Raw genomic sequence first — 20,093 nt, forward strand, 5'->3', positions numbered from 1 at the left:
GCAACTTCCAGGGACAATTATTCTTGTTTTAAATTTCTTTTGTTCTCTCTTCCTGATGTATGATTTTTTTTGGCAAGCTACAGTTTCCCTGAGCATCAGTTTCCTCATCTATAGACTGGAGATAACAGCCAGAGAGTAGTGGATTGAAAGTCAGGAAATCTGAACTGGAATCTCAAATCTATCATTTACTAGCTGTGTGACCTTGGATACATCACCTCTCCGGCCACCTCCTCCATCAATTTCTTCTTCTGTGACAGGAAGAGGTTGAGCTGAATGGTCCAGAGGGTCCCCACCAACTCTAACACTTGAGGCCACACAGAGATCATTCAGTTTGTTGTGAGAGTTTAAAAAGTAATGAAGATGTATATGAAAGTGCTCTGTAAGCCATAACATGGCATGTAGATGTTAGGAGTATCCATATTATGCAGTTTCACGTCGAAAAAAGCCCTGCAGCTCTCTCTAAATTTAGGGGCTTAAATATAAATGGGTACTGTCTCTCAAGGCAACGCTTTCAGGCCCTTAGAGGATTCTGGTAATTCTTTGTAACTATACTTCATCGAATAAACACAAATTTGGACTAGTCTGTCCCAGGCTCACCAAGGCATCAGCAGTGCTATTGTGATTTCAAGGATGGGTTCTTGACCCAACTCAAAATCCTAAGGACTCTTAGAACAGTGATGGCTGTGATGAGCCACTCTTAAGTTTTCTTCAAGACACCTAACAGTTATCAGAGGCCCTTTCCGTGGGGCTTAGGAGCCCTCTGTGGGCGAAAGCAGGTTTCTAAGTTGTCCCCTGTCCCTCCACACACACACCCACCTCCATCCTGCCTTTAAGGGCACCAACGCTTGGTCACTTCATTAGCCGCGACGTGGGTTTGGGAGATGCCCGGAAATGATATGCAGCCTGCTAGGGCATAATTTTCGAGGCCAACTCATCCTGCGTCCCGCGCACCGGCTCAGGACCAGGCCAGGTGCACGCAGAGAGGCCGTCGTGCGGGAGGAGAGGGGGTTGCGGGCTTCCAGCGGGGAAGTCAGAGGGTAGCCGGGGTCTTCAGGCCGCGCGCGAGCGGCGGGCAGCTCCTAGGTGCATCCAGCGCAGAGGGGGTGGAGGGGCGGGAGGAGATGTGCGGTCCCTTTAAGACCCCAACGCTCGCTTAGCCAGAGGAGGGGGGTGCCCTGTGGGCGCTGCGTGATGGGAAAGTCGCCGGCTGAGCCTCACACTTTCTCCCGATTTCTTAACTTTCGGGTCGGGGGAGCGGGGAGAGAGCGGCGGTGCCGGGGCGGAGAAAGGGTGCGGGCTTGCAGCAGCTGCTTGCTCGCGGAATTCCCGCCCGCGCCGAGCGGCCGGCCTCTCGGGCCAAGTGGGGAGCGGGCGGCGGGCGGGCAGGTGGCCCCGGGCCGCCGCGCCCGCGCCTTGTCTCTGCCCCCGGGAGCCGAGCGAGCCGCTGTTCCCTCGTGGTGTGAGGGCGGTGATGTTTTTCCTCCCACCCACTTTTGAGTCCCCCCTCCCCCCTCGCGCGCACTCCAGTTCTCGCCACAACCTGCGAGTCCTCGTCCTCGGAGGAGCGCCCCGGGGAGCTCGGAGCGCTTGCACGCGTGGAAGACGGAGGAGGCCGGTGGCCAGGTAAGTGAGCGGTGTCCGGCGCCCGTTTCCCCTCCCTTCCTTTCCAGCCTTTGCACAGGTGGGCCGTCTTCCCCCAGGGCGCCCAGAACTTCCCCGACCTGCCACCCTAACCCGCTCTCCGCCACAGCTGCCCGCGGCCCGGCTGGAGGTGGAGCCCAGGGCGCCAGACCAAGGCAGGTCGGAGGCCCCCGGATTCGAACTCACCACTCGCCACTCTCGCTCGGCCTGTGTAGTTCCAGGCTCTGGAGCTGCGGGGAGGCCACTTGGGTAGCTACGTAACGGGTTTCTACGGTCCCCTTAGTGATCGCATGTGTCCCGAGCCTTTTGCTGGCTTGCTGAGGTGCCCTGGACCCGTAGGTAGTTCATACGTGCTCAGGTTTACCAAACAGGGCGGACTGGGCGAGAGGCTCCTCTATGCTCCCTCTGGACATCTGCCTCATTTTCCGGCCCGGACCACTGGCGTCTGGGTTGGAGACGCTAGGCTCGGGGAGCAGCGCAGTGTTGCCAGAACTTAGGGCCTGGAAAGCCTGGCTTCTGGTGCCTGCCGGCCCTGCCACTAACTTTATGAGAATGGGCAATTGAGTTCTCTGGGCTCCAGGATGCCCATTTTGAAGGTGGAGTTGTTGTGGGGAATAAAATGAAATGATAGATAGCAAAGGTGTTTTGCAAGCCAAATGGCGGGGCATTGTTCTTCAGTCATAGCAGCGATGAAGGCATCTCGACTCAGACCAGAGACACCCTGGCCTGAAGCTGCCATTTTTCAGTGACAACCTGCCACCAGTGAACCGAGCTTTTCTTGTTGGGTGGTAGACCGGGGAGAGGATTTTAGCTGATGGACACGGGCCTGAGAATCCAGTGTCTTCTTATTGTTTGTTGGAAAGAGGATTGCTACCCTGGAGGCTGCCCCACAGATGACAGTGAATGTGAGATTGCAAGGGCATTGAAGCCTCTCGGCAGGATTAAAGAAACACTGTGGGTCCTGAAGAGCTGGCCCATGTGCTCATCCCTTAGCCTTCCTTTGGGAACGTCTCTGATTCTGTTCTACCCAGGAGACCTCTTCTGTGAACCGACAGACCCCTGACACTTGATGGCCCAGATTGCCTTGCAGTCCCAGCCTTGGTCCCTTTGCTTGACGCAAATGAACTTTGTGAATGCTTGTTTCATGGAGGCATCTTAATGGATACATTCCTTTAGGTTCTGACCTGTTTCTTGTTCTCTTGTAAAGTGCACTCACCCTCTCCCACTCTGCAGTGTTAGTCCCAGAATTTTGTTTTCTTTGTTGTTTTCTTGTTGGGGCCTGGATGCCCCCAAAATATGTCAATGGCTACATTTCTAAGTAACCTGTAAAAGAGCCAGTGCAAGTTCAACGGCACAACGGCCTGTGTGAAGCAGACAGAGAGTTAATACCGAAATAACTCCAGTTAACTGGGTCAAAGTGTAATTTGAAAAATTAAGGACAGTTTGGCTCTTTGCAAGTGTAAGAGTCGGCATGCTTGCTCAGCAATGCTTGCTGGTGTTTATTGCTGCAGCCCTAACAAATGTCTTGAACAGCCCCCCTCCCCCAAAAGAAAAAGTTAAAGCGATAAAGAGAAATTGAACGGAGACCTGGGGAGGGAACTCTTCCAGGTTTCTAGCTCTGCACAGAATACAAAGGCAGGACTTCAGGATCTTGTAAATCAAAAGTGATTATTTATAAAGAGATTCGTTTTCTGATGTTCTACATCCCAGCCGGGGAGGCCACACAGATGACAGGGACGCCAAAAGAGATTAATTGCTCTCTAGTCACCAACTTTTCTCTTTGCTCATACCATTAGTTGAGACCCAAGAAAAGCAAAAAAATTCTAAGATCTGTTTTCTTGCCAGCTTGAATTATGAGGCAATGCTACTGTTCACCGAATCACCCAACCATTGTACAAGAAAAACAACCCGGTTGGTTCTTGCATGGGGAGACCCGAAAACCGTGGTTTCAGAAATCCCCCCTGAGACCCATACATGATTGTGATAAATTGGATTTCAGCGGTTAAAAAAAAATCTTTCTCATTTGGAGGCTTGGGGGATAAGCTTATTAAAGTAGGCTCAGGAAGAAACCTCACTGGGATGAGTAGCTGTGTTAAAGCATTCGTGGAAATGATTTGCTTCAGTGGAACCTGGTAACTCTCAGAGGACAGAGGTAGACATTCCAGTGATTGAAGCTGGGCCAAAAGCTCACAGAGGGGACCAAGACATGAGAACCCAGGTCTTTGGAAGGCTAGGAACATGTCCCGGGAGAATTTATCCTTGTTTAAGGAGCAGGGAGGACGTAAGGAGGCAGACCAGTTCTGCAAATCCTGGCTGATAGCATAACTTATTCTCCATGGACAGTTTTTCTTTGGTTACTTACATACTCGTAATTTGAAACAATGGATTTTAAATTACCTGGCCAGCTTCATAGCGTTTAAAGTAAGAGCTGTGGCATCCACATCACGGCCCAAAGACAATTCAGCTCTCCAGAATGATCATCTTGCATTCCATCCAGCTCTCTATACTCAATATTTAGGTTGGACCCTCTGAAAAGATCGTTGAGCTCAGTTCCCATCCAATGTTAACCCCAGATTGAAATGTGGTGTTTCTCGAATTATTTAAATATTTTCAAATCACCCATTGGAAGAGTTTTTCCTTATAGATCTCATAGGAGACACAGGAGAAACATTGATGAGTCGTGCCTCATCCCTGAAGGATTAATAATAACGGTAGTCTTGAAGCTAAGATCAGTTAACTTTCATTTCAGAAATTGTTTGGGTCACTGCCTATTATTTTTGTTTGCCAAAATGGCCATTTTGCAAACCCCAGTTTCCCTTTTCTCCCAAAGAAAATCTCTTGAGAAATCAACTTTAATTCCCTTAGAAATGAGGATTTCAAAATTTATTTTTACTTTCCTATGACTTGCCTGCAAGGATTTAGCCTCAGCGTTGTATAGGAATGTATGTTCATCCGCTTGAATTTCTCCCCACAGTCTCTGCAAGACAGGAGAGGCAAGTTCTCTTTTCTTAGCAGAAAAACAATGCTTTCACTTGTGTAAATTCTCCAGCACTTTTCCCCCAGCAAGTTAGGAGCCTAAGCATCAGAGATCTCCATCAGTTCCAGAGGATCTGTTCTAAGTCTTTTTTTCTGCTTTCTTCCCAACAGCTTGAGTACCCAGGGCCCTGAAAGTTTCAAGTTGCCTTTTGCAGTGGCCAGAATGAGAAAAAAGTGGAAGATGGGAGGCATGAGATACATCTTCTCCTTGTTGCTGTTCTTTCTTTTCCTAGAAGGAAGCAAAGCAGAGCAAGTAAAACGTAAGTGTCTTGAGTTTAAAAAACAAGATACTTTCTTGTAATTTCTTTGAAAATGTGATTATAATCTGAAGAGATTGTGATTTAGCCCAAATGTGGCCGTGCCATTATTCTAAGAGAAGAAAGTGAATGTTACTGGTTTTTGCCTGAGTTGGTGAAAGAATGAGAGCTTTGACTCGGGCTAACTAAATTTGGGGCTGTTTTTCTGATTATCATATAGTTTTCATCTCATAGGACACATGACACATTAGCCTATTTTCCTTTTCCTGTTCTAAACTGTACAAATCTCATTCCATTTTACGTAATTCTTGAAATATCTGACAGATGAGCTGGATTTTTTCCCAAATTTCAGACTCTTCAGCAAAGGTTTTCAGTTTATGAAAAAGAATAACACCGAAAAGAAAAAGAAAAAAAAAAAGAAAAATGTAAAGCAGACTCTGCCTCTTCCCTTCTGCTGAAAAACGAAGAAGGAAAAAACCTTCACATGAACTGGGTTGAGATGAAAAATCCTTTGAGGAAATTGAGATTCCAGGGACCGTGAGCAAATTGGATGCCATTTATTGAAAGGAACGTCCCCGCAAAGCCAGGGAATATTTCTAGAAAGTCAGCGATCCGTGTGATGGGCTGACACATTGGAGAAAGCAGAGTGGCAGGAAAGGGGGGTAATTAACCCTCTTCGCAGCCACATTTGGGAGATTTATGAGTAACCGTTGACACCGCTGCTCTTGTTAGGAGCTTTTTGCTTGCCTTTGCCCACTGTGAGCCTCACCTTCTTTGGGCACTTGCAGCCACCTCTGAGGTGGACCCTGGCCCTAAATTTGAAGGAAAAGCCATCGTTCTAGTTCCCCTTTTTGGCTGCATCAAAAGAAGCACAAAGTGGAACTGGTCCAAGAGGGGCATTCTCTGCTCCACTGAGCTTATTCATGAGAAGGAACTGTGCAAATATGCTTGGTAGGAGCTGAAACAGCATCTGAAGCCCATCACTTAAACATTTATCTCCTTTATCAGCATAAGTTAAATATATCAGGCATGAGGCTTGCTGACAGGGAGAACAGTGCCAAACCTGTTCCATTGTTACCTGTGTTTCTGCCCCACTGCGATTTTCATAGTAAAGTGAGTCTCCTTCCTGGGAGAAATAGTGCTTTTGATTAGGCTTTTAAACGTGAGTAATCCGTGGTGATATCTAGTATGATCGAGGCACAGCAGGAAGTTTAGCAGGACACGGTATCGTTAAGGAAGTTTGGATCAGCCTCTTCTCTTGCAGTCCTCAACGGACCTCCTTCTCCTTCTACTTGAATGTGTAATCGACCTCAGAACCCTCCTCTTCCAGAAGTCCTCCTTGATTTAAGTGGATATGATAGAAAAGTTGTCCATCCATTCTCAGCTAAACTCACAAGCAGCTGGGCTTAAAAATCCTTCCTCTCTCAGGAAGAAACTTCCCTTATGGACTTACTGGTAGCATGGGGAAGCTTGCAACTGTTTGTTAGAAGACCATCTCTTCTGGGAAGCCTTCCATATTCGTGAAGAATTGAGGAATATTGTCCATGCAACTTAGATAGAGCTTAACTGACATACCAAAGAAAAATATGATTGAAAAACGATTGACAGACTCCCAAAACTATCACGCTGACATTTCCTACTGCTTATGAATCTGTCCCAAGCCCCTTTGATATTCAGTTGGTGTCAAAATGATTATGTAACAGATGGCCTAGGGGACCAGTTCTGGTCTAGTGTTTCAGGCTTATAGTCAGATAATGAGGCTATGGTCATGGTCATTCCCTGAATGAGCCACTCAGCATCATTCTTTGTGGCCACACCCAAGCTAACTGTCTCGAAGACATGTGCAAATTTACCTCCACTAAAAGGAAACTCTCAAAGCATATGCCCTAGGTATGTTGCCTTGATACACACACACACACACACACACACAGACACACACACACACACACACACACACACACTACATGCGCAGAGATTTATATTACAGCTCTAAGAGAAGTTAGAAGCAGTGGGGAATGGTCACGTAAATGATCCATGTAATGTACTATTATGCTACCATTCAAACACTGCTTATTGAAAATTTGATAGCCCGGGAAAATACTTATATTAACTTATTTTAAAATTTCTTAAATTATAAAAATAATACTCATTGTACAAAATGATATGAAAGTATCTGAACTTCATAAAGAACCTGTACCTCTCAACACCCATCCCACTCCCCAGGGATGACCGTTACTAATAGTTTGCTGTGTGTTCTTCCAAACTCTTTTCTCTGTGTGTTATAAAAACATATATACATGTCTGTAGGGTTTTTTCTTTTACAAAAATTGGATATTATATATACTTTTTTCTGTAACCTGCTTTTATTCAGCAGTGTGTCCAGGACGTCTTTCCATGTTAGAACATTGCAGTGTGACAGTACCATATTCTTTCTAATGTCTACATAGTTCCCAATTATATGAGTGTGCCATGGTTTGTTTAACCAGTCCCTTTTGTAGATATTTAGGTTGTATCCAGTTTTTGCTATTACTATAAGTAAGGCATTAATGGATGCCTTAAGGCACTTAGGCAAGTATTTGTGAGTAACTGTTAGGTCAAAGTGTATGTTCAGTTTTAATCTTGGTAAGAACTGTCAAATTTCCTTCAAAAAAAGTTGTATCAATTTATGCTTCCACCATCTTTGTATGCATGTCCATTTCTAATTCCTTCACTGAAAGAATTATTAAGCTTTGTATTTTAGGGCCAGTTTAATAGGGGAAATAATATCTCAGTTTTGTTGTGATACTTTCCTATTACTGGAGTATCTTTTCAATTACTTTTAATTCAGTTGTATTTCTTCACTGAATTGGCTTTCATTTGGGTGCGTGTCTTACTGATTTGCAAAAGCATATTTATTAACATAACATCAAATGTTTTTATTAACTTTTGTATCTCACGTATTATTTTCCCAGTCTGCCATTTGATTTAAGCTTTGTATAAGTTGTATTTTCCCATACAGAAGTTTTAAATTTTCTTGTAGTCAGATCTGTCATTCATTTCCTTTATGGCTGCCCTGTGCGGCATGCGGGATCTTAGTTCCCTGACCAGGGATTGAACCCATGCCCCCTGCGGTGGAAGCGAGGAGTCCTAACCACTGGACCATGAGGGAATTCCCTCCTACTCCATATTCTTGTATTTTCTTCTACTGCTTCCATAATTGGGGGTTTTACCCATAATTCTCTGTTCTATCTGAAATTTATATTCATGCATGGTGTGCAATAGGGAACTATTTTTTTTTAAATGTTGAGCCTTCTTTTAATTAATTTATTTTTTTATTTTTGGCTGTGTTGGGTCTTCGTTTCTGTGCGAGGGCTTTCTCTAGTTGTGGCAAGCGGGGGCCACTCTTCATCACGGTGCGCGGGCCTCTCACTGTTGCGGCCTCTCTCGTTGCGGAGCACAGGCTCCAGATGCGCAGGCTCAGTAGTTGTGGCTCATGGGCCTAGTTGCTCCGCGGCATGTGGGATCTTCCCAGACCAGAGCTCGAACCCGTGTCCCCTGCATTAGCAGGCAGATTCTCAACCACTGCGCCACCAGGGAAGCCCCGGGAACTAGCTTTTTATCTCTGGGTGGTAGGTGCACGACTGTTACTTTTGTTCATTTTTGTACTTCTCTTTATTACAAAGTTTCCACAATTGGCAAATACTACTTTTACAACAGGTAAAAGTCCTTTAAAGTAAAAGGACATCTTGTTTCCCATATTTCTACCGTCGAGTTCTAGAGAAGGGTATAGGTATGGAGGTGGAAGGAGTAAAAGGAGGGTTTTTTTAAAATTAAAAAAACACTAGAAAAACTTCAGGAAACATGTAAGTGTAAAGTTAATAAAGTTTCCCGTCTCTCTTTGTTCCCTGATACCATTTTACCCAAGGAAGCCAAGGTTTTTGATTTTTCACAGGCTGGTTCGAGTGTAAGTTTCTAGGTCAAGGCAGATGCTCTGTAGCCTGTTTTGCTCTCCTGTTTTAGGCATCAGGGTGGAATGAGAGGGGATGCTGTTATGGTCAAAGATGCTCACTCAGTTGGTGTAGAATCTGAGGAGGTCTGCAGAAAATGCTTTAATTGCAGAAAGCTGTTTGCACAAGGAAAAGTAGAAGTGGGTGCTACCACTTACTAGTAGCTAATTAGCCAGAATTCCCTTGCTCTCACAGGAGGGAAGACAGGTTCAGGAACCCAGGAAATACTGAACGTGCATCACAGTGGATGAATGAGTCATTTATGGCTTATATAAAAGTTTGTTACTGTCCAGAAGCAGCAAGGTTTGAGGTCTTTAGCCGGGATGAGGTCTTTAGCCGGGATAAGGTCTTTGTGTAACTCCATTATGCTCTGTTGTTAAAGTTGTAGTCAAAAGAGGCCAGGAAGCTCTTTTGAAGTTCAAAGAAGCATAACATTCAGTGCTTAATATTCATGCAAATATAGGACAAACAGGCTGAAGGGTTTGCCTCTTTTGGCAATTCTGACTTAGGTAATGAACTATTGATCAAAGTGAGGTAGAAGAATTGAGTTGTTAAGAATATTCAATTATGTATTTCAAATGGACCAGCCTGTGCCAAGGCTGGCAGTCATCCTGGGGAGAGAAATTGTTCGTGCATTTCATGGCGTCCATTCCTGCTTTATAAGGTGAGTTAGCTGGATCTTCCAAGGGACTAGATTCTCATTCATTTTTCTCCTCAGGAGAAAAGCTTCCAACATTTGTATTTGTTTGAAAATGGGCCTCTGAACTTCCCAGGAAGGGCGAGTCCCCAGAAGAGTGAAGGGAAGGAAGAGGATACTTAGAAAATTTGAGACATGGGGATCATGGCCTTATGGAGCCTACCCAGCCTCTTTATTGTGAAAGCCAACCAGAAAGGCTTGAGTTTTCCACCTGTAGATTCTCACTTGGACGTTCGAGGTGATTTTTTGACAAGAGAAAGAAGGCTTGAGTTTTCCACCTGTAGATTCTCACGTGGACGTTCGAGGTGATTTTTGACAAGAGAAAGAAGGCTTGAGTTTTCCACCTGTAGATTCTCACGTGGACGTTCGAGGTGATTTTTTTGACAAGAGAAAGAAGCTAGCAGAAGAGTAGACCTGTTGACATCTTAGGGGTTTAAATAGATGGAAGTAGAATAAATGAAGAATACCTTAAAATTAGATAGCTTAATGCTTTTCAAAGTATGTTCATAATTATTTTTTATACTGGGGGGGAGCCAGTGGGGTTGGGTATGGAAGCTCTGGAGTCCACGTAGATACAAACCCCAGCTCCATGACTTTCTTACTTACCTTGGGAACGTTGCTTAATCTTTCCAGCTTTAGTGGTCTTATCAGTACAGTTGGGGAAATAATAGTGTACTGACCATCAACATGGTCATTTGAAGAACTGATGAGACTGTTCACATGGAGTGCTTTGTGACAGTGGCTGGCACACAATCTTTAATAAGTGGTAGCGATTCAAGTAACTCTCTTGCAAGCCAAATGATATTATCCCCTTAATCTTCAGATGAGAAACTTGAAACACAGTGAGGTCAGGTGACTTTGTACAAGGCCAGACAGTAAGTCCAAGGCAGTGCCAGAATGAAAACCCAGGTCTCCAAATTCAGTGTTCTGTTCACTACACCAGTTTGTGTCTAGCAGTTCTCTGAGGAAGCCAGTGCATTCTCTTGAAGAGAAGCCCAGTCCTTTGCACATGGCAGCCACTTAACACATGAGATGATCCGAGTAAGTGAATAAAGAACTTTGTAACCAGAATTCCTAAGAGAGGCAGTATACTATTTGGGAGTTAAAAGACAGAGACTAGGACTAAAGTTATTCTGGAACCTAAATAAGCTAAGCCAAAGGAAATTTGTGAGGAAGCTTAAAAATATGTGCCTTTATGTCCACGCTTCTTAGATTTCCCTGACTTCTCAGTAGGATTGGAATGTCCTCGTAGTCTAATGGCGAGTGGACTGTGCTTTAAGTCAGGGGACCTGGTTTCTGGTCAGTTCTGTTGCTTGCTGTGTGGTATTGGTTGAGTCATTCATGCTCTCTCTGAACTAAAGATTCTCTACTCTCTAACTGAGAGGAATTCTTGCTTTCTGGACAGCAAACTAAAGGATGCCAGAATAGGGGTTGGGGAGGTGGGACAAGGGAAACCAAGGCTCTGGTTTTAGATACTTGGAGCACACCCGGACTTTTATCATTGACGCAAGATTGTTGCAAAGAGTGTTTTGTGCATTTAAGATTTATAGCCTGCCTACTTCTAAAAAGATTAGATACAGGTTATACATGAAACAATAGTTGCAAGATGACTTTCTAAAAGATGAAAAAAAAATGGAGGCAATCTGAGGAAAGTAGAAAGGGTAGATGTTCTTAACACCTGCTTTGGTACATTATTCACATTCTAAATTGGCTTATGATTCCTGAAAAGACAAAAAGAGAAAGTTTCCATTGGTGGGCAAGAGAAAATTATAGTTTCATCTATAGAGATTTATTTCCCACCTCCCACTTACTCAAACCGTATTAATGATGGGATGTTTGCATGAAGCACATTCTGGGTGGTACAAAGACACCGACTGTAACCTTAATTTCATAGAAGAGAGAAGAATTGTGTTCGGCATTTCTTTATTAACCCTCTGTAAAGGAAGAGGGCAAGTATTAAATTTTAACTCAGTAAAAGTCTTTCTGTAAGTGCTAAGGAAAAGTGGCCCAAATATTTTAACTTTGGATGATATAAGTTAATTGAAGGCTAGAACATATAAACGTTATACAAATGGTTGTTTAATATGTCTACTAGACTGGATTGTCGATTTTCAGATGCCCTAAGCAAAGTTTATATTAACGTTATTTTTTCTATTTAAAAACAGATGCTCATTTAAAAAATATATATACCTGAGGCAACTCTATTTATTTTTGGCTGTTGGGTCTTTGTTGCTGCACGTGGGCTTTCTCTGGTTGTGGCGAGTGGGGGCTACTCTTCGTTGCGATGCGCGGGCTTCTCATTGCAGTGGTTTCTCTTGTTGCGGAGCACGGGCTCTAGGCGCGCGGGCTTCAGTAGCTGTGGCGCATGGCCTTCAGTAGCTGTGGCTTGCGGGCTCTAGAGCGCAGGCTCAGTAGTTGTGGCGCACGGGCTTAGCTGCTTCGCGGCACGTGCGATCTTCCCGGACCAGGGCTCGAACCCGTGTTCCCTGCATTGGCAGGCGGATTCTTAACCATTGCGCCACCAGGGAAGGCCCATATGCTCATTTTTTAACATTCAGAAGTACATAAAAGTATTAGGAAAACAAAAGTCATCGGTAATCTCAACATTTACGTTAATCATGGTTAATTGGCATATAGGCTTCTAGTGTTTTTTTCTGTGCTCAGCTGTACATACATATTGTTTTATAAAAATGAAGCACTGTCTTGTAGTGAATTAACGACTGATTCTCTAAAATGCACCTGCAGTGGAGATATAACTCATGTTGTCTAAAGCGAAAGCTGAATATTTTAGATGCCAGTTGCAGAACATGCAAAGTTGATCCTGTTGTGAAAAGTTCAAGAGCACAACTTGAATTCTTGACCAAGCGGAAAGTAAACCCCTTTTATCAGAGACTTGTGCAGCTGAGGTGCTGATAGAAAAAACAATTTGTTTTTTTCGAAGAACAGCTTTGATTTTTGCCCAAAGTCCTATGCCAGATGACAAGTAAGAGATGATTTTGGCCAGAAAAATTATTCAGATCAGGTTTCACCAGCTGAACAGCCTTTCTGTAAAAGGATCTCCTGTGGCCTCATAGTGAAGACTAATGAGAATACCATCAAGTCCCAGTTATCCATGTTAATGGGAGATAGAAGGGCACAATGAATTGAAATTTCATGGAAAATCTCCATTTCTCAACTTAGCCAATAATGTCGCCTTGTTCAACTGTCAAACCTCTTTGAAATATGGACCCTTTTCTTCTCGTTGAGTCTGCCCACCTGCTAATAGAAAAGCTAGTAGAAAAGGCAGGTAGTGGGAAGGCCGTGGTGTGCATAGGCCACTCAATATATATTAAGTTGAATTGATTTTGGACGAATGATCCAACAAATAGGAATAAGGTAATTAACCCCCAGATAAAGAGGAATAAGCTGTATGCTCAAAGTGAAGATCTTGGCTTTTTCCTGGCTTTCCTTTTTCATTGGCTTCCACAGCCTGGAAATGAAGTCTTAAAGCCCTGAGGAAATCTGACTGAGACTTCAATTCTAGAAACCCAATTTCTAGAGAAATAGGACCCTTTTTTTCTGTAGTAACTACTACATCCTGCCCTTCCTCCATTCTGCTTCAAGTTTGATGAATGGCAGAAGGAAAGTACTTGGGCTTTTAATTTTTCCTTCACTATTATTGTAGTCTTTTTTTAAAAAAATATATTCTTAAGGAATTTGTTTACTTGATTTGTCCTCTCATATAATGAACAGCAAAGATCCATCTCTCCCTTTCTACTGACTGTATGTGTTATAATAAAATAAATATTATTGTTATACTTACATGATGATGTGTCTACGGTAATAGCTCTTATTGAAAACAGCTCGTGGGAATGTTTTCTTGCCTTTAGACTGGTGATGAAGTTATTGACCTTTTGACCTAGTCCTGGGTGCTAGACAGTAATGGCTGGGCAAAACATTGATGGCATAGTGGCACATCCCTGTTGTTTACTTTTTGTAGTCATTGTTTCTGTTAACAGGGCCCCCTAAAGTAGCAGGGATTGCCACTTTTAATTAGGGCCAGCTGAACCATTTGAAAAATAGCTATGATGATGCAGGTTGAAGGTCCATCTCAAATGTTAGTTGGAATTCCTTTGGGATCAAGTTCTACTCAACAGATACCATGAGTTAGTGGTAAGTCATGAATTCTCCAGCTGGTATCTCTCAGGTACTGGCAAGTGATAAGCTTGCTTTTCTTGCCTATATCTCCTAAAAGTTGGCGAGGCATCATTGTTTCAGTAAAATCAGCTCACTTGTGCTTCTTGTCCAAGATGATATACTGGAACTTTAGGTGTGGTCAATGATGCTGTGTAACTCATGAAATTCACTCCTGGGTGACGGCAAAAAGTTTTTAAAAGTTCAGACTTATAAGCATGTGCTGAAATGGACTTTATCGTAGTTTCTGAAAAGTGATCATTGTTCGGTGTACTCACGGAGAGATCAACTATAATTGTGCTAACTGCTCAATCTTGGACAGCGACGGTAAAAAAATGTCTTAAAGATTATAGTGTTTACTTTTGCTATGTAATAGAAAAAAAACAGTGTCAGTAATTACAGAAGCATTGTTTAATAGCACCAGTGATGTTACTGTTTAGCTCCTTGTCTCTGCCTTCAGTTCCTGAATTTGCTCCTTCCAGGAATAAGTGGATTTCTGTCTGGGGCATAATTGGCAAAATCCCATGTTTCTGAGGTAATAGGACCAACGTACTTGATGAAGACCATTATATTTGCATTTATGGTCGGGTTTCTCTCCGAAGTTAGTGTTTGAGTAAGATATTTTCATCCTCAAGATGCATAGTTTGTAAGACGCTAGTATCGTAATATGAGATAAAAAGTGCTGATACGTATAAAGAGAATGAAAAAGAACCTTTAGCTGGGGTACTCTTGGCTTCCCAACTAGATTTCATAGCCTTTGAGAGCATGGGCACTATTTCATACTTTATGATTTATCATTGAGATGGATACCAAAAAAATGCAAAATGCAGTCTGCCAGCTGTACCATCTCATATAATCTATTTGAGCATGACTTGACTTCACTACAGACAGCACCTTATTCTTTAAAAGGTGAGCAAAGCTGCGTCTCAGAGGTAGGGTGGAAAGGTATTTTGAGAAAAAGGCAAGAATGTGTGGAAGCCCATTATTTTTCAAGGTCTAAAAGTGGGTGACACGCACCTTACAACCATGTAGCAGGACAGGCAAAATGCTATAGTGGTTCCAGTCCTTGGCCCTGAGGCCAGACTACTTAGGTTTGAATTCCAGCTCCATACATTGACTAGTCATGTCAACTTAGGCATGTTACCAAACCTCCCTGTGCCTCAGATTCCGCATCTGTAAAATGGGGCTAATAATTCGATCTACCTTGTAGGGTTGTGGTGAGAATTTAGTGAATTTATGGATGTAAAACCCTTAGAGCAGAGCCTGGCTCATAGGAAGTGTTCAACAAATTTTGTTGTTGTTTTCATTATTACTATTATCAGCATTCTCATCTGGCTCTATGTTTTTCAGGACCTGGTTCCTTGGCTCCTTTTCACATTTATCATCTACTTCCTTAGCCTTTGAGCCAAATTTGGAGCAGGAAAATTTAGATCACTCAGTTTCACACATTGTCTACCAATACTATTTAGAGGCTGAATTTGGGACAAACAGAATCTATTGGCTGAAGCAAGTTATTCGAATTATCTGTTGGTGTTTTTTTTTTTTTTTTTTTTTTTTTTTTTGGAATGGGCCCAGCCGCTCCGCGGCATATGGGAGCTTCCCGGACCGGGGCATGAACCCGTGTCCCCTGCGTCGGCAGGCGGACTCTCAACCACTGTGCCACCAGGGAAGCCCTATCTGTGGTTTTCATGAATAGTGGTGAGCTCAGGTATACTGAAAGGATCCATTTAATAGTGTCCATGAAATAACCTGTCTTAAAGATATTTCGGAGAAATGATAGCAACTTGCTTAAAAGGTATATATAAAAGAATACCCTCCTTGTGGCATCGCTGTATACTGCTCCTTTGGAAACAGACTTTCCTGCAAGTTAGAATCTTTAACAATTTGGATGTGAGTATTAAAAATATGTAAATGCACTTGAAACCCATATTTTGACAGCATGTCTTATTTTAATGCTTGCTTAATCTTTCAGGGGTCCTTATCTTTTATTATCCCATTTCTTTTTCGTCAAGAAAGGAATAAATCACACAGCCATGTAGATCACATCACTGATAATGAAAGCTCATCCAACTTCATATTTTTAGTAGGTAGATCTGATGTCAACTTCTGATTGAGCTAATTATTTCTGACAGAATAATCCAGAATCAAATATATAATACACAAGCTTCCATCTTACTTTGCGATGCGGATTTAAATCGACAAAGTAATTTCTAGCTTACCTCCATCCAAGATAAGTGGCTGAAGAACCATACAAGTAAGGCAATTTATACAAGCGTAATAATGCCACTTAAGTAGGCTCCTTCATGGATTTGCTTCTAAGCATATATTCAGATTCTTTCTGAAATGTCTAGATAAGTTGTATATATGAAATAGAAATAACTTAGGTGTTTGTCATTTACATTATAAATTTATTATAGAGGAACAGTCATTCTCCTCTCACCAACATGTGGAAGTTTGCAAAAGGTGCCTCATTTCGATGTTTGTTTTGGGAAATTCTTGATTGTCTCTCCTCAGTTAAAGATGCAGGGATTGTTAAAAATCTTTCCTACTCCATTCTAGAACACCATGGAGCAGAAGTCTAATTTGTGTGTGTACCAAGAAAATTGTATTCCTAAGATTTGGCTGAAAAATATACAAGTTATGTCTGCAAAGTAATTTTGATTTTTCTGAGTTCTTTTAATTGATAAATGGTTTTGAGCACTTGCATTTGGTCCAGGAATATAGCTTAATATGACAATATTAATAATAATAATGGTAATATCATAAAAGGGGAAATAAAAATACTTACTAGACATGAATATGTATTCAACCTTCCTGATAAAGAAAAAAAGAAATATTGTTTCCACTTCCCTCACCAAATTTGAAAAGTTTTAAGCAATTAAAATATCCTGTGTTGGACATTTTCACACACTGCAATTGGAAAGTAAATTAGTGTAGCTTCTCTGGAGGGCAGCTTGACAATGTAGATCAGGAGTTTAAAAGCATTGAAAACCTTTGACCCAATAAATCTACTTCTAAGGATTTATATTAAGAAAATAACCAGTATTGCATACACTGGTTTATATCCAAGAACATATATATTTTAAAATTTATTTATATTTTGGCCACACCGCATGGCATGTGGGATCTTAGTTCCCTGACCAGGGATCGAACCCGGGCCCCCTGCAGTGGAAGTGCAGAGCCTTAACCACTGGACTGCCAGGGAAGCCCTTATATGCGAGGATATTTTTCATGGACTTTTTTTAAAAAGAAAGAGAAGGAAACAATTTGATACCCCCAAATAGGGGATGGGTTAAGAAATTATGGTTCAGCTGTGTTAGTGGAGAATCATGTTACTAGGCATGTGGTATGGGGGAAATATTTAATGGCACAAAAACGTCCACAATGTGTTAATTTTAGAATGTAGTTTACAAAATGTACTGGGTTGGCCAAATAGTTCATTCGGGTTTTCCCATAATGGGAAAACTTTAATGGGAAAACGGAACGAACTTTTTGGCCAACCCAGTATATTGTATATGCTGTTAATTTTATGATAAAAGACTTTATACACCTTTATGCACAGAAAAGAGACTAGAGACTAGAAGGAACTTCCAGTTTTTGGTCTGACACGTAAAGAGCTTCGAAGTTGTCACTCCCATAAGCAAAAAGCTTAAGGAAGTGAAAATCAACAACTCCTCTTAAATGAATCAGAAAATTGAGGTCACAGGGCAAACTGCCTTGTGTTTTTTACTCTGGAAACTGGAAAGACAGGCTAATACAGTTACCACTGCTGGATCCTGGTAGGAGTACTTAGCAGGTAATTGACTAATTGCTGGCAAAGGAGCATGTTCTAGCTTGGTAGAGAAAAACTCTTTCTTCATGAGTTTTACCTCCAGAATCCCGATCAGGTTCTCAGGTTTGGTGAAAAATTCCTAACTGTTTCCGGGAGAGGAGGGAAAAGGTAACCATTTTGAAATAAGCCCAGAGCTCTTTGTTCTCCATAACTAAGGCCTGGCCTCAAGGGAAGTGATTTTACCAGAGCCTAACTGATTTTTTTTTCTTTAATAAATTTATTTATTTATTATTATTATTTTTTGACTGCATTGGGTCTTTGTTGCTGCACAGGGGCTTTCTCTAGTTGCAGCAAGTGGGGGCTACTCTTTGTTCCGGTGCATGGGCTTCTCCTTGCAGTGGCTTCTCTTGTTGCAGAGCACAGGCTCTAGGCACACGGGCTTCAGTAGTTGTGGCACGTGGGCTCCGTAGTTGTGCCATGTGGACTCAGTAGTTGTGTCTTGTGGGCTCTAGAGCACAGGCTCAGTAGTTGTAGTGCACAGGCTTAGTTGCTCCCTGGCATGTGGGATCTTCCCAGCCCAGGGCTCGAACCCATGTCCCCTGCATTGGCAGGTGGATTCTTAATCACTGCACCACCAGTGAAGTCCCTGATTTGGGTTTTATCAGAGCCTAACCAACCTGGAAGAAGGAATATATACCCAACTCCACTAACCGTCCTGTCTCACCTACATTGATGGGGAGGAGCAAAGTTAATTAGCACTTTTGAAGGTCACAGCTCAGGGACATGGATCACTAAAAGATTGAGAGCTAATTATACGATTATAGAACACTTCTCCTTCCCCCACAATTTACTACCACATCAATTGGAGTCCTGTATAATAACAGGAGATTGAAAGGACTGCAAGCCTTAGACACTATTTAAGAAGGAGAACTAGGGAAACCCAAAAACAGTGGGGAGGGGATAAACAAAGACATTAGGCAAATTTTAGCCTGTGACACCATGGCTACAAAAAAACAGTAAAATTAGCCTAACTCCTAGCTAGATTAACATAGAATCTCACACTAATGCTCTACTTACCTCAGTTACTTTTCCCCAGTACATCGTGTCTGACTTTCAACAAAAAATTACGAGGCATGCTAAAAGACAAAAAATTCAATCTGAAGAGAAAAATCAAGCGTCAGAACCAGGCTCAGATGTGGCAGACATTTTGAAATTATCAGACTTGGAATTTAAAATAAATAAGATTAACGTACTAAGAACTCTAATGAAAGAAGTAGGCAAAATGTAAGAGTACATGGGCAATGTAAAGAGATGAAAACTTTAAGAAACAATCAAAAAGAAATGTAAGAAATCAAAAACACTGTAACAGAAATGAAAATGAAGAATTCTTTTGATGAGCTCATCAGTACACTGGGCATGATTGAAGAAAGAATCAGTGAGCTAAAAATATGCCAAGAGAAACTTCCCAAGCTGAAAAAAATAATTTTAAAAATTCAACAGAATATTCAAGAACTGTGGGAAAATTACAAAAGGTGTAACGTGTATGTAACAGGAATACCAGAAGGAGAGGAGAAAGGAACAAAAGAAATATTTGAAGTAATAATGGTTGAGAATTTTCCAAAAGCAATGACAAACAGCAAAGCAGAGATCCAGGGAGCTCAGAGAATACAAAGCAAGATAAATATGAAAAAACCTACACCTAAGCATATCATATTTAAACTACAGAAAATCAAAGACAAAGAGAACATCTTGAAAGATGCCAGAGAATTTATGTCATAGAGTGTTCTGCCTTTGTTTCCCTCTAAGAGTTTTATAGTGTCTGGCCTTACATTTATATCTGTAATCCATTTTGAGTTTATTTTTGTGTATGGTGTTAGGGAGTGTTCTAATTTCATTCTTTTACATGTAGTTGTCCAGTTTTCCCAGCACCACTTATTGAAGAGGCTATCTTTTCTCCATTGTATATTCTCGCCTCCTTTATCAAAAATAAGGGGACCATATGTGTGTGGGTTTATCTCTAGGCTTTCTATCCTGTTCCATTGATCTATATATCTGTTTTTGTGCCAGTACCATACTGTCTTGATGACTGTAGCTTTGTAGTATAGACTGAAGTCTGGGAGGCTGATTCCTCCAGCTCCATTTTTCTTTCTCAAGATTGCTTTGGCTATTCGGGGTCTTTTGTGTTTCCATACAAATTGTGAAATTTTTTTTGTTCTAGTTCTGTGAAAAATGCCATTGGTAGTTTGATAGGGATTGCGTTGAATCTGTAGGTTGCTTTGGGTAGTATAGTCATTTTCACAATGTTGATTCTTCCAATCCAAGAACGTGATGTATCTCTCCATCTATTTGTATTGTCTTTAATTTCTTTCATCAGTGTCTTAAAGTTTTCTGCGTACAGGTCTTTTGTCTCCTTAGGTAGGTTTATTCCTAGGTATTTTATTCTTTTTGTTGCAGTGGTAAATGGGAGTGTTTCCTTAATTTCTCTTTCAGATTTTTCATCATTAGTGTATAGGAATGCAAGAGATTTCTGT

The 20,093-nt window shown here is 42.0% G+C and overlaps 1 protein-coding gene across 1 annotated transcript in view; it reads left to right on the forward strand.

Moving 5' to 3' along the window:
- Positions 1–1,536: 1,536 nt before the first annotated feature.
- CHRDL1 (chordin like 1) overlaps positions 1,537–20,093 on the forward strand; it is a 114,895-nt gene continuing 96,338 nt past the window's right edge. Inside the window, exons 1-2 of the mRNA XM_024748616.1 lie at positions 1,537–1,623; positions 4,789–4,937. Of these exons, the coding sequence (XP_024604384.1) occupies positions 4,841–4,937 (97 nt within the window). The 5' untranslated portion in view covers positions 1,537–1,623; positions 4,789–4,840. The remainder of the gene's footprint in view (positions 1,624–4,788; positions 4,938–20,093) is intronic.

This window comes from Neophocaena asiaeorientalis, unplaced genomic scaffold, assembly GCF_003031525.2.
Source record: "Neophocaena asiaeorientalis asiaeorientalis breed wild unplaced genomic scaffold, Neophocaena_asiaeorientalis_V1.1 scaffold41, whole genome shotgun sequence".
NCBI classification, from domain to species: domain Eukaryota; kingdom Metazoa; phylum Chordata; class Mammalia; order Artiodactyla; family Phocoenidae; genus Neophocaena; species Neophocaena asiaeorientalis.